Source organism: Nerophis ophidion, linkage group LG14 (assembly GCF_033978795.1).
Source record: "Nerophis ophidion isolate RoL-2023_Sa linkage group LG14, RoL_Noph_v1.0, whole genome shotgun sequence".
Classification (NCBI taxonomy): domain Eukaryota; kingdom Metazoa; phylum Chordata; class Actinopteri; order Syngnathiformes; family Syngnathidae; genus Nerophis; species Nerophis ophidion.
In genome coordinates this window covers 5,169,427-5,184,858 of record NC_084624.1, presented here as the reverse complement: position 1 = coordinate 5,184,858, position 15,432 = coordinate 5,169,427, and the positions used below count along the sequence as shown (strand labels likewise).

The 15,432-nt window shown below is 41.4% G+C and overlaps 1 protein-coding gene across 1 annotated transcript in view; it reads left to right on the top strand.

Moving 5' to 3' along the window:
• The window catches only part of LOC133568022 (receptor-type tyrosine-protein phosphatase mu-like), a 610,514-nt gene that overhangs the window by 582,460 nt on the left and 12,622 nt on the right, over nt 1-15,432 (top strand). The window contains exons 28-30 of the mRNA XM_061919713.1: nt 8,584-8,733; nt 8,800-8,973; nt 10,885-11,016. Coding sequence (XP_061775697.1) covers nt 8,584-8,733; nt 8,800-8,973; nt 10,885-11,016 — 456 coding nt within the window. The remainder of the gene's footprint in view (nt 1-8,583; nt 8,734-8,799; nt 8,974-10,884; nt 11,017-15,432) is intronic.

The window sequence follows — 15,432 nt, the reverse complement described above, 5'->3', positions numbered from 1 at the left end:
TGAAGCCGAAACGACAAACGCACTCGGAGGAGTTTTCGTTTGAAAAAAGGTGACGGGTTTTCACAAAACTTTTATTTTGAAGGGGTACTTGCCAACTTCCTGTTGATTTTTGCAGGCTGTCAATTATTAAAATGTAGGTCTAAGTGAGACCTACATAGAAGTTTTTGTTTCATGTCTTTGCGGCATTCCTACTGGAGGTTACAAGCAATTTTGTTTGTGTTTTCTTCCTAGGAGCAGTTTTTTCTGTTTTTATAAAAAAATTGCGTTAGAGCGCATTTATTGATTTTGGGGTTTGTTTTTTTCATTAGATCGCAATTTTTGCCAGTCCAGATGTGTGCGCCAAGTTTGGTGCGTTTGGAAGCATTTTAAGGGGGTCAAATTACAGCGCAAAGAGGCAAAAATAGCATTTTTTGCGAAAATTTTATTTTGAAGGGGTTTTTTGCCAACTTCCTGTAGATTTTTGCTGAAAGAAGTGAGTATATGAAAATTGGGTCTAAGTCAGACCTACATAGGAGTTTTTGTTTCATGTCGCTATGACATTCCTAACAGAAGTTACATGCACTTTTGTCTGTAATTTTTTCCTCGGGGGCGCTAGAGCGCAATTTTCATTTTGGGGGATTGGTTGCTTAATATGTTGGGAAGGTTTGCTATACCGATGTGTGTGTCAAATTTGGTGAGTTTTGAAGCATGTTAAGGGGTCAAATTACAGATGAAAGAGGCAAAAATGACATTTTTTAGGAAAATTTGCGCGGGTGTTCTTTGAAGGCACGTAAAATCAAAACCGGAGCAGTAATCAAAACTCTGATCCATACTTTTAATCAGAAGGGTCCAAACTCTCTCCTGTGCGAGTTTGAAGCCGAAACGACAAACGCACTCGGAGGGGTTTTCGTTTGAAAAAAGGTGACGAGTTTTCACAAAACTTTATTTTGAAGGGGTAATTGCCAACTTCCTGTTGATTCTTGCAGGCTGTCAATTATTAAAATGTAGGTCTAAGTGAGACCTACATAGAAGATTTTGTTTCATGTCTTTGCGACATTCCTACTGGAAGTTACAAGCAATTTTGTTTGTGTTTTCTTCCTAGGAGCAGTTTTTTCTGTTTTTATAAAAAAATTGCGCTAGAGCGCATTTATTGATTTTGGGGTTTGTTTTTTTCATTAGATCGCAATTTTTGCCAGTCCAGATGTGTGTGCCAAGTTTGGTGCGTTTGGAAGCATTTTAAGGGGGTCAAATTACAGCGCAAAGAGGCAAAAATTGCATTTTTTGCGAAAATTTTATTTTGAAGGGGTTTTTGCCAACTTCTTGTAGATTTTTGCTGAAAGAAGTGAGTGTATGAAAATTGGGTCTAAGTCAGACCTACATAGGAGTTTTTGTTTCATGTCGCTATGACATTCCTAACAGAAGTTACATGCAGTTTTGTCTGTAATTTTTTCCTAGGGGGCGCTAGAGCGCAATTTTCATCTTGGGGGATTGGTTGCTCAATATGTTGGGAAGGTTTGCTATACCGACGTGTGTGTCAAATTTGGTGAGTTTTGAAGCATGTTAAGGGGTCAAATTACAGATGAAAGAGGCAAAAATGACATTTTTTAGGAAAATTTGCGCGGGTGTTCTTTGAAGGCACGTAAAATCAAAACCGGAGCAGTGATCAAAACTCTGATCCATGCTTTTAATCAGAAGGGTCCAAACTCTCTCCTGTGCGAGTTTGAAGCCGAAACGACAAACGCACTCGGAGGAGTTTTCGTTTGAAAAAAGGTGATGGGTTTTCAAAAAACTTTTATTTTGAAGGGGTAATTTCCAACTTCCTGTTGATTTTTTTTGCAGGCTGTCAATTATTAAAATGTAGGTCTAAGTGAGACCTACATAGAAGTTTTTATTTCATGTCTTTGCGGCATTCTTACTGGAAGTTACAAGCAATTTTGTTTGTGTTTTCTTCCTAGGAGCAGTTTTTTCTGTGTTATTAAAAAATTGCGCTAGAGCGCATTTATTGATTTTGGGGTTTGTTTTTTTCATTAGATCGCAATTTTTGCCAGTCCAGATGTGTGTGCCAAGTTTGGTGAGTTTGGAAGCATTTTAAGGGGGTCAAATTTCAGCTCAAAGAGGCAAAAATTGCATTTTTTGCGAAAATTTTATTTTGAAGGGGTTTTTTGCCAACTTCCTGTAGATTTTTGCTGAAAGAAGTGAGTGTATGAAAATTGGGTCTAAGTCAGACCTACATAGGAGTTTTTGTTTCATGTCGCTATGACATTCCTAACAGAAGTTACATGCACTTTTGTCTGTAATTTTTTCCTAGGGGGCGCTAGAGCGCAATTTTCATTTTGGGGGATTGGTTGCTTAATATGTTGGGAAGGTTTGCTATACCGACGTGTGTGTCAAATTTGGTGAGTTTTGAAGCATGTTAAGGGGGTCAAATTACAGCTCAAATATAATAATAAAGAATAATAATAATAAAACCTTAGAAATTCAATAGGGTCTTCTGTCCCAAAGGGATATTGGTCCCTAATAATTATAAAGCCAGTTTATTCATACAAATAAGTTTGCAGTAGAATCCATGCTCTGCAATAAATGTAAACATATATTTCTGCTAGGTCCACTGCTGCAAAATTGCCACTGACGATACACTAAAAAAAAATATCGCTATTGATTGGTATCAGTAGTAAATGTGCCAAGCTTCAACTCTAATTAAAAATACATTAACATACTAATGAAAGTCCAATTTATTTTCTGCACGGAATATTAGACTATGCATTAAGGACACGAGCAGGATTATTTTTTTCCAACACACATTTATCCCCCCCCTTACCTGAGGGTTCCTCACAAAAGGCGTTTGTTGGGGGAAAAGGGGCCTGGGCTCGCATTCCGAGCCTTTCCGAGGGCTCCATACTTGGCAGGGTGCTCCGCCATAAAAGACTTTAGTGAGCTTGTAACCGAGCACATTTAGCCCGCAAAGCAGCAGGTCTTGCCCGAGCCATCTGGAGGTGTCACTTGAACGCATCGTTTGCTCATAATTCCCTTTAAATCACAAGCGTCGTTGGCTTTAACGGGCAAATGTTTCACCGACAGCGTCCTCGTCGGGTTGAGGCGTGCGGCTCGAACGCCGCCGAGTCGCTCCTCTCCTCAAGTTCAGTGACCTTCAAAGTGAGGCGAAACACGTTTTTTGTTTTTTTTTAACCCTCGCAGGTGTCCTAGTTGGCACAGAGACTGCGACCCGATTGGCTGGAGCGCCGTGGATTGCGGCTAGAATGCCGCTTCGCAGGCGTTTGGAAGAACATGTCGCTCGTCAAACTACTACACGCGTCACCTTGCAAATCTTCTCATCGGTGACCTTGTGTGAGCACGGGGGGGATTTTACTGGGAAACGACAAGCGGGTGTCGGCTGGAAATGTCACTTCGGAACAGATTTCCATCAAGCCTCCAGCAGCGACATCCTGTCTGCGGCTTGACTGACGGATAGAAGGAGGGAGGGTTGGGAGGAAGCCATCTTCCACTTCCTTCCTTCCGTTGTCTTGACCTCAAGCATGCACTTTATTAGGTACACTTGTACGATCTATTTGGTACGCTTGTACGATCTATTAGGTACGCTTGTACGATCTTTTAGGTGCGCTTGTACGATCTATTTGGTACGCTTGTACGATCTATTAGGTACGCTTGTACGATCTTTTAGGTGCGCTTGTACGATCTATTAGGTGCGCTTGTACGATCTATTAGGTGCGCTTGTACGATCTATTAGGTGCGCTTGTACGATCTATTAGGTACACTCGTACGATCTATTAGGTGCACGTGTACGATCTATTAGGTGCACTTGTACGATCTATTAGGTGCACTTGTACGATCTATTAGGTGCACTTGTACGATCTATTAGGTGCACTTGTACGATCTATTAGGTGCACTCGCACGATCTATTAGGTACACTCGTACGATCTATTAGGTATACTCGTACGATCTATTAGGTACACTCGTACGATCTATTAGGTACCCTCGTACGATCTATTAGGTACACTCGTACGATCTATTAGGTGCACTCGTACGATCTATTAGGTACACTTGTACGATCTATTAGGTACACTTGTACGATCTATTAGGTACACTTGTACAATCTATTAGGTACACTTGTACGATCTATTGGGTACCCTCGTACGATCTATTAGGTACACTCGTACGATCTATTAGGTACACTCGTATGATCTATTAGGTACACTCGTACGATCTATTAGGTACAGTTGTACGATCTATTAGGTACACTTGTACGATCTATTAGGTACACTTGTACGATCTATTAGGTACACTTGTACGATCTATTAGGTACACTCGTACGATCTATTAGGTGCACTCGTACGATCTATTAGGTACACTTGTACGATCTATTAGGTACACTCGTACGATCTATTAGGTACACTCGTACGATCTATTAGGTACACTTGAACGATCTATTAGGTACACTCGTACGATCGATTAGGTACACTCGTACGATCGATTAGGTACACTCGTACGATCGATTAGGTACACTCGTACGATCTATTAGGTACACTCGTACGATATATTAGGTACACTCGTACGATCTATTAGGTACACTCGTACGATCTATTAGGTACACTCGCACGATCTATTAGGTACACTCGTACGATCTATTAGGTGCACTCGCACGATCTATTAGGTACACTCGCACGATCTATTAGGTACCCTCGTACGATCTATTAGGTACACTCGTACGATCTATTAGGTACCCTCGTACGATCTATTAGGTACACTCGTCCGATCTATTAGGTACCCACGTACGATCTATTAGGTACACTCGTACGATCTATTAGGTACACTCGTACGATCTATTAGGTACCCTCGTACGATCTATTAGGTACACTCGTACGATCTATTAGGTACACTCGTACGATCTATTAGGTACACTCGTACGATCTATTAGGTACACTCGTACGATCTATCAGGTACACTCGTACGATCTATCAGGTACACTCGTACGATCTATTAGGTACACTCGTACGATCTATTAGGTACACTCGTACGATCTATTAGGTGCACTTGTACGATCTATTAGGTACACTTGTACGATCTATTAGGTACGATCTATTAGGTACACTCGTACGATCTATTAGGTACACTTGTACGATCTATTAGGTGCACTTGTACGATCTATTAGGTACACTTGTACGATCTATTAGGTACACTCGTACGATCTATTAGGTACACTCGTACGATCTATTAGGTACACTCGTACGATCTATTAGGTACACTCGTACGATCTATTAGGTGCACTTGTATGATCTATTAGGTACACTTGTACGATCTATTAGGTACACTTGTATGATCTATTAGGTACGATCTATTAGGTACACTCGTACGATCTATTAGGTACACTCGTACGATCTATTAGGTACACTTGTACGATCTATTAGGTGCACTTGTACGATCTATTAGGTACACTTGTACGATCTATTAGGTGCACTCGTACGATCTATTAGGTGCACTCGTACGATCTATTAGGTGCACTCGTACGATCTATTAGGTGCACTTGTACGATCTATTAGGTGCACTTGTACGATCTATTAGGTACACTCGTACGATCTATTAGGTACACTTGTACAATCTATTAGGTACACTTGTACGATCTATTAGGTACACTCGTACGATCTATTAGGTACACTTGTACGATCTGTTAGGTACACTTGTACGATCTATTAGGTACACTTGTACGATCTATTAGGTACACTTGTACGATCTATTAGGTACACTCGTACGATCTATTAGGTACACTCGTACGATCTATTAGGTACACTCGTACGATCTATCAGGTACACTCGCACGATCTATTAGGTACACTCGTACGATCTATTAGGTACACTCGTACGATCTATTAGGTACACTCGTACGATCTATTAGGTCCACTTGTACGATCAAATGACGACTTATATCAAAAACGTATGGCTGTTTATCGTTAATCCTGGAACATTATGGTATTTTTTTTTAGCACATTACAATTTTATTCTCATGACTTTACGAGTTTTTGTGTATGACTAAGTTAGTCTCGTGACGTAACGTTTCAACAACTTTTAATTTAGTTTATTAAGGATCCTTGTTAGTCTACACCGCAGTGGAGACTATTCTTCCTGGGGTCCAGGGAAAAAAACATCACAAAATCACCAAAACAAAAAATTACAATGCAGTACAACATGATTAATAATAAAATGTTGTACTAATAATAATAATAATAATAATAGATTTTATTTGTAAAAAAAAAAAAAGGACTTTACGTGAGCAAACAACCTCAAAGTGCCACAGTTTAAAAAAATATATATATATATAATAAAAAGATAATATAGATTAGAACCAGCATGCATAGCTAAGAAAAGGTTTTTTTTTTTTTTTTAAAAGAAAGGTTTTTAAGCCTTTTTAAAAGCATCCACAGTCTGAGGCACCCTCAGGTGGTCAGGGAGAGCGTTTGTAATACGAAAATAGCAACAACAACAAAAAAACAATAACTTCGACTTTACATAATAATGTTCATGCCAAAGATAAAAATAGAAATATAAAAAAACATACATATATTTTTGCAAAAATAAAACTTATACATACAATATGATACGTATAATATAATATACACATTAGTGTACCAAAGACAAACAATGAGTGACGAAAAAGTACCATCCATCCATTTTTCAATAAAATAGTCAATAATCAATAAAAGTAATTGTTTTCCTCGCAACTCTTTATTTTAATACAACTTTACAAAATGACTTCCTTTAAATCAGGCGTCTCAAATACCAATCAATCATTCGATGTTTATTTATATTATATATATAGCCCGAAATCACAAGTGTCTCAAAGGGCTGCTCAAGCCACAACGACATCCTCGGTTCAGATCCCACATCAGGGCAAGGAAAAACTCAACCCAATGGGACAATGAGAAACCTTGGAGTGGACCGCAGATGTGGGTGACCCCCCTGGCCCTCCTCCCAGTTCATAGTGGATGTAACATAATAGAGTCCAGTCCATAATGGATCTAACATAATAGTGAAGAGTCCAGTCCATAGTGGATCTAACATAATTTACGTTCACGTAACTTACGAACAAAAAAATATTTTCAGGTTGCTACTGTTGCGGCCGACCAGTCTTCCTCTCTGGGAATTAAACACACTGGTCAGTCCCAAGTTTTTTTGGATGACATATATGTTGAGTAAGAAGGACCACCAAGACAGAATAGCAACATTATCAAGTTTTACTAAAGCTTCAGGAGACCAGCCCTTATAATGCAGTAAAAGCATTGTAAGGGCGTGGCGCAGTGGAAGAGTGGCCGTGCGCAACCCGAGGGTCCCTGGTTCAATCCCCACCTAGTACCAACCTCGTCGCGTCCGTTGTGTCCTTGAGCAAGACACTTGTGAAGTGAATTATATTTATATAGTGCTTTTCTCTAGTGACTCAAAGCGCTTTTACATAGTGAAACCCAATATCTAAGTTACATTTAAACCAGTGTGGGTGGCACTGGGAGCAGGTGGGTAAAGTGCCTTGCCCAAGGACACAACGGCAGTGACTAGGATGGCGGAAGCGGGGATCGAACCTGCAACCCTCAAGTTGCTGACACGGCCACTCTACCAACCGAGCTATGCCGCCCCACTTCACCCTTGCTCCTAATGGGTGCTGGTTAGCGCCTTGCATGGCAGCTCCCTCCATCATTGTGTGAATCTGTGTGTGAATGGGTAAATGTGGAAGTAGTGTCAAAGCGCTTTGAGTACCTTATCATGTTAGACCCGCTCGACATCCATTGCTTCCGGTCCCCTAGAGGGGGGGGGGGGGGGTTGCCCACATCTGAGGTCCTCTCCAAGGTTTCTCATAGTCAACATTGTCACTGGCGTCCCACTGGATGTGAATTCTCCATGCCCACTGGGTGTGAGTTTTCCTTGCCCTTTTGTGGGTTCTTCCGAGGATGTTGTAGTCGTAATGATTTGTGCAGTCCTTTGAGACATTTGTGATTTGGGGCTATATAAATAAACATTGATTGATTGATTGACCTTGAAGGTAGAAAAGCGCTATACAGGTACAACCCATTTATTGTTTATTATCATTTAAGAAGCGGTCTGAAAATTAAACGGAAAGTCATCTTATTTAGTACGAAAACAGCCCTTCCTTTTTGAAAGTTGTTAGATACAGTGCCTAAAGGCATGGCCCCAATATTGTTTTTTAAAGTGGAAAACCGGGAAATATTCGGGAGAATGGTTTCCCCGGGAGATTTTCGGGAGTCTCCCGGGAAAATCGGAAGGGTTGGCAAGTATGAGTATTATCGATCCAAGTTTGGGCCCCTTGCCAGAGTTTGACACCCATGACATAGATGATGTCAGCATGTATTTGGGTCACTGAGGGCCTAAAAAGGTCAGCGTAGTGCAGAGATGCCCTCCTAAGGCTTGTACCTAAAAAAAAAAAACTGAAAAAAATCCATCAAGTGACCTTTAGAGACAAACGTTAGTCATGGTAAACAAGCCCAAGGAATAATCAAGTCCGGTTCAAGCAAAGGTCTGCCGCCTTGAGTTCCTCCAACTTGTTGTCCCCCATACGGATTCGCAATGAGGATGCCGTGTCTTGCAGGAGCAGTACGTCTTCATCCACGATGCCATCTTGGAGGCGTGTCTCTGCGGCGACACCACCATCCCCGCCGGACAGTTCCGCTCGGTCTACTACGACATGAACCGCTTGGACCCGCAGACCAACTCCAGCCCCATCAAGGAGGAGTTTCGGGTAAGTGTGAGGGGAAGGAGGTGGTTGGCGTGTTCGGGTGCTAATGACGGGTGTTTGTGTCGGTAGACTCTGAACATGGTGACCCCCACGCTGAGGGTGGAGGATTGCAGCATCGCTCTGCTGCCGAGGAACCACGAGAAGAACCGTTGCATGGACGTCCTGCCCCCCGACCGCTGCCTGCCCTTCCTCATCACCATTGACGGGGAGAGCTCCAACTACATCAACGCCGCCCTCATGGACGTAAGGACTTTTTGTGGCCCCAAAACCAATTTTGTTTGCGGCGCCATTTCGGTCCGTACAAACCCCGTTTCCATATGAGTTGGGAAATTGTGTTTGATGTAAATATAAACCAGAATACAATGATTTGCAAATCCTTTTCAACCCATATTCAGTTCAATATGCTACAAAGACAACATATTTGATGTTCAAACTCTAGACTTTATTCCTTTTTTGCAAATCATATTTAATTTAGAATTTCATGGCTGCAACACATGCCAAAGTAGTTGGGAAAGGGCATGTTCACCACTGTGTTGCATCACCTTTTCTTTTAACAACACTGAGGGAACTAATTGTTGAAGCTTTGAAAGGGGAAGTCTTTCCCATTCTTGTTTTATGTAGAGCTTCAGTCGTTCAACAGTCCGGGGTCTCCGCTGTCGTATTTTACGCTTCATAATGCGCCACACATTTTCCATGGGAGACAGGTCTGGACTGCAGGCGGGCCAGGAAAGTACCCGCACTCTTTTTTTTTTTACGAAGCCACGCTGTTGTAACACGTGCTGAATGTGGCTTGGCATTGTCTTGCTGAAATAAGCAGGGGCGTCTATGAAAAAGACGGCGCTTGCATGGCAGCATATGTTGTTCCAAAACCTGTATGTATTTTTCAGCATTAATGGTGCCTTCACAGATGTGTAAGTTACCCATGCCTTGGGCACTAATGCACCCCCATACCATCACACATGCTGGCTTTGGAACTTTGCGTCGATAACAGTCTGGATGGTTTGCTTCCCCTTTGGTCCGCATGACACGATGTCGAATATTTCCAAAAACAATTTGAAATGTGGACTCGTCAGACCACGGAACACTTTTCCACTTTGCATCAGTCCATCTTAGATGATCTCGGGCCCAGAGAAGCTGGCGGCGTTTCTGGATGTTGTTGATAAATGGCTTTCGCTTTGCATAGTAGAGCTTTAACTTGCACTTACAGATGTAACGACAAACATTATTTAGTGACAGTGATTTTCTGAAGTGTTCCTAAGCCCATGTGGTGATATCCTTTAGAGATTGATGTCGGTTTTTGATACAGTGCCGTCTGAGGGATCGAAGGTCACGGTCATTCGATTTTAGTTTCCGGCCATGCCGCTTACGTGGAGTGATTTCTCCAGATTCTCTGAACCTTTTGATGATATTATGGAGCGTAGATGTTGAAATCCCTAAAATTCTTGCAATTGCACTTTGAGAAACGTTGTTCTTAAACTGTTTGACTATTTGCTCACACAGTTGTGGACAAAGGGGTGTACCTCGCCCCATCCTTTCTTGTGAAAGACTGAGCATTTTTTGGGGAAGCTGTTTTTATACCCAATCATGGCACCCACCTGTTCCCAATTAGCCTGCACACCCGTGGGATGTTCCAAATAAGTGTTTGATGAGCATTCCTCAACTTTATCAGTATTTATTGCCACCTTCCCCAACTTCTTTGCCACGTGTTGCCGGCATCAAATTCTAAAGTTAATGATTATGAATTGCAAATCATTGTATTCAGTTTATATTTACATCTAACACAATTTCCCAACTCATATGGAAACTGGGTTTGTAGAACAAGCAAACACCTGCAAGGCCGGACTGCCACGTTTGATGATCACCTACGGAAGTGACCAGTCGCCATAAACATGTGGAGACTGTTTTTTTGTCCTAAGTGGTTGTGGCCCTAAACAACAGCATTGAGTGTTTCTGCCAGGAGTTGGCTTCCATCCAACACGAAAGGTTCCACAGCTCTGACCTTCTGGGTACACAATTAGGCACCTAAACCAGAAGCTTTGTTAAATATGCAGCATCCTAAAGTCCGACACGGAATCTCCATTAGCTTTGAAATACCGAAAAAGTACACGAGGAAAGTCCAATCAGGTGTGCTTGTCTGTGTCTTTGTCCTCTTAGAGCTACAAGCAGCCGTCTGCCTTCATCGTGACCCAGCATCCTTTGCCAAACACTGTCAAAGACTTCTGGAGGCTGGTCCTGGACTACCACTGCACCTCCATTGTCATGCTCAATGATGTCGACCCCGCCCAGGTTGGTTTTGGACTGTTTTTTTTTTACTCATAATGCAGGTTAATACATGATGTTATGTGTATGCCAAACCAACATTTAATGTAATTTCCCCTGCACCTCAAGCACATTCAACCAAGCTCAAACATTGATTAATCAAGCAAATTAACTTAACGATCAATTAGTTATTCCATTATCCCACTCAGTAAGTGGCTTTTTTCCTGAATGTCACTCTTGAAGAAACACACGCAAAAAATATATGGCAGAAGAGGTTGGAAAATGTAAATGTTATTATAACCCGACCTCGGATAAGGTCCTCTCCATGTGGAGGAGCAGCGGCTTTACTTGAGCTCCTCCCAGATGACGGAGCTTCTCACCCTATCTCTAAGGAAGAGCCCTGCCACCCAGTGGAGTAAGCTCATTTCGGCCGCTTGTACCCGTGATCTTGTCCTTTCGGTCATGACCCAAAGCTCATGACCATAGGTGAGGATGGGAACGTAGATCGACCTGTAAATTGAGAGCTTTGTTGCTTCTTCACCACGACGGATCGATACAGCGTCCGCATTACTCAAGACGCCGCATCCGCCTGTCGATCTCACGATCCACTCTTCTCTCACTCGTAAACAAGACTCCAAGGTACTTGAACTCCCCCACTTGGGGCAAGATCTCCTACCCAACCCGGAGTTGGCACTCCACCCTTTTCCGGGCGAGAACCATGGACTCTGACTTGGAGGTGCTAATTCCCATCCCTGTCGCTTCATACTCTGCTGGGAACCAATCCAGGGAGAGCTGAAGATCTTGCCCAGATGAAGCCATCAGGATCACATCATCTGCAAAAAGCAGAGACCTAATCCTGCAGCCACCAAACTAGATCCCCTCATTTAGAAATTCTGTCCATAAAAGTTATGAACAGAATGGGTGACAATGCCGGCAATGCGGACCAATCTCTGACACTGATCATACAAGGAGCCACAATCAGACAGTCCGATACCCCATACTCTCTGAGCACTCCCCACAGGACTTCCCGAGGTACACAAAGTCCACAAAGCACATGTAGACTGGTTGGGCAAACTCCCATGAACCCTCAAGGACCCTGCCGAGAGTACAGAGCTGGTCCACAGCTCCACGATTAGGACGAAAACCACACTGTTCCTCCTGAATCCGAGGTAGCCTCCTCTCCAGTACACCTGAATAGACCTTACCGGGAAGGCTGATAATTACTTATTATTATGTGTATTATTTAACTTTGCAAAGTAACAATTTACAATGAGGGTTGCGTCATATGGTCTGTTACTGTGTAATATTAGTATTGATAATAGGATGACAGATGATAGTAATAACAGTAATAGTGGTAATAATAATAATGATAATCTTTTCATCAGTACACGAAAAGTCATTTAATAGTTGTCGGCGTGGATATGTTGCGGACCAATCAGGAGAGGGATTTGTGTGAAACCCCGGGAAGCGCGTGTTGTTGTGCAGCAATGAACTGTGGGTAAAACAAAGCGTTGTGTGCAAGAGTGAGAGAGGCGCTAGAGTCGTTTGTGTTGCTGGAAGAATCTCCGCATTTCTCAGCCTGAGGCTCTGTCATAACACCCAAGGATCAAAGCCACCAGACAGAAACCACACACACACACACACATGCACACACACGTACTGGTTATCATTTGGAATGGGGACCAAGTTGTTGTTCGTGACTTGTGGGGACCACCCTTTCTACAGGTTGTGGAGGCATGAAAAAATTTTGGTAAAATAGCCACTGCCCTGTTAGCTCATACACGTCTTTAAATCTCTGCATTTCTCAGCCGGAGGCTCTGTCATAACACCCAAGTATCAAAGCCACCAGACAGAAACCACACACATACACACAGATACTGCTTATCATTTGGAATGGGGACCAAGTTGTTGTTTGTGACTTATGGGGACCACCCTTTCTACAGGTTGTGGAGGCATAAAAAAAAATAGGTAAAATGGCCACTGCCCTGTTAGCTCATACACGTCTTTAAATCTCCGCATTTCTCAGCCTGAGGCTCTGTCATAACACCCAAGGATCAAAGCCACCAGACAGAAACCACACACATACACACAGATACTGCTTATCATTTGGAATGGGGACCAAGTTGTTGTTTGTGACTTATGGGGACCACCCTTTCTACAGGTTGTGGAGGCATAAAAAAAAATAGGTAAAATGGCCACTGCCCTGTTAGCTCATACACGTCTTTAAATCTCCGCATTTCTCAGCCTGAGGCTCTGTCATAACACCCAAGGATCAAAGCCACCAGACAGAAACCACACACACACACACACACACATACTGGTTATCGTTGGAATGGGGACCAAGTTGTTGTTCGTGACTTGTGGGGACCACCCTTTCTACAGGTTGTGGAGGCATAAAAAAATTTGGTAAAATGGCCACTGCCCTGTTAGCTCATACACGTTTTTAAATCTCCGCATTTCTCAGCCTGAGGCTCTGTCATAACACCCAAGGATCAAAGCCACCAGACAGAAACCAACACACACACACACACACACACACACACATACTGGTTATCATTTGAATGGGGACCAAGTTGTTGTTCGTGACTTGTGGGGACCACCCTTTCTACAGGTTGTGGAGGCATAAAAAAAATAGGTAAAATGGCCACTGCCCTGTTAGCTCATACACGTCTTTAAATCTCTGGATTGATGAAGTAATGTGCTGTTCATACTTACTGGGGACCCTGGGGGAAAAGGGTTAACAGTGTAAACAGGAACTAAAAAGAGTCTTAAACCAGCAGAACATAACTAAACAAAACGTGACCACAGAACATGACATATTTGCAGGTGTGTCATTTCTTGTGAGTTCATGCTCTGTGTTGGTTTTGTTCTTTGAACAAGGTGATGTTCATGCACGGTTCATTTTGTGCACCAGTAAAGAAACATATAACTTTGTCTTGAATTTGAAAAAACATTTTTTTTTTTTTTCCCCAAAGAAGGGTTCGGTGAATGCACATTTGAAACTGGTGGGGTACGGTACCTCCAACAAGGTTAAGAACCACTGGTCTAAACAGAGCGATGTCCCCATTAAGTCAGCATTGCCAGAACACAAACTAACCAGATAACATGTTTTATGGGCCAAAGTGAACCCACACCAAACAAAAATGACAAACACATTTCGGGAGAAAATCCTCACCGTAACACTACAGAACAAATGACCAGTATCCCTTGCAGCACTAACTCTTCCGAGATCTAAAATACACACCCCCGCTACCACCAAACCCTGCCCACCTCAACCAGACACCCCACCCCCCCAACAGGAAGTGTATTGATGCTAACAAACATATAGCAAACAATAACTTTATTGATGTTAGCAAACAAACTATAGAAGTAAACAGGAAATGTATTAATGCTAACAAACATATAGCCAACAAAAACTTTATTGATGTTAACAAACAAAATATAAAAAACAACTGGAAGTGTATTGATGCTAACAAACATATAGCCAACAATATCTTTGTTGATGTTAACAAACATACTATAGAAGTAAACAGGAAGTGTATTGATGCTAACAAACATATAGCCAACAATAACTTTATTGATGTTAACAAACATATAGACAACAATAACTGGACTGATATTAACAAACATACTATCAAAGTAAACAGGAAGTGTATTAATGTTAACAAACATATAGCCAATAATACCTTTATTGATGTTAACAAACATATAGACAACAATAACTGTACTGATATTAACAAACATACTATCAAAGTAAACAGGAAGTGTATTAATGTTAACAAACATATAGCCAACAATACCTTTATTGATGTTAACAAACATATAGACAACAATAACTGTACTGATATTAACAAACATACTATCAAAGTAAACAGGAAGTGTATTAATGCTAACAAACATATAGACAACAATAACTGTACTGATATTAACAAACATACTATCAAAGTAAACAGGAAGTGTATTAATGCTAACAAACATATAGCCAACAATAACTTTATTGATGTTAACAAACATATAGACAACAATAACTGTACTGATATTAACAAACATACTATCAAAGTAAACAGGAAGTGTATTAATGTTAACAAACATATAGCCAACAATACCTTTATTGATGTGAAAAAACATACTGTAGAAGTCAACAGGAAGTGTACTGATGCTAACAAACATATAGCCAACAATAACTTTATTGATGTTAACAAACATATAGACAACAATAACTGTACTGATATTAACAAACATACTATCAAAGTAAACAGGAAGTGTATTAATGTTAACAAACATATAGCCAACAATACCTTTATTGATGTGAAAAAACATACTGTAGAAGTCAACAGGAAGTGTACTGATGCTAACAAACATATAGCCAACAATAACTTTATTGATGTTAACAAACATATAGACAACAATAACTTTATTGATATTAACAAACATATAGACAAC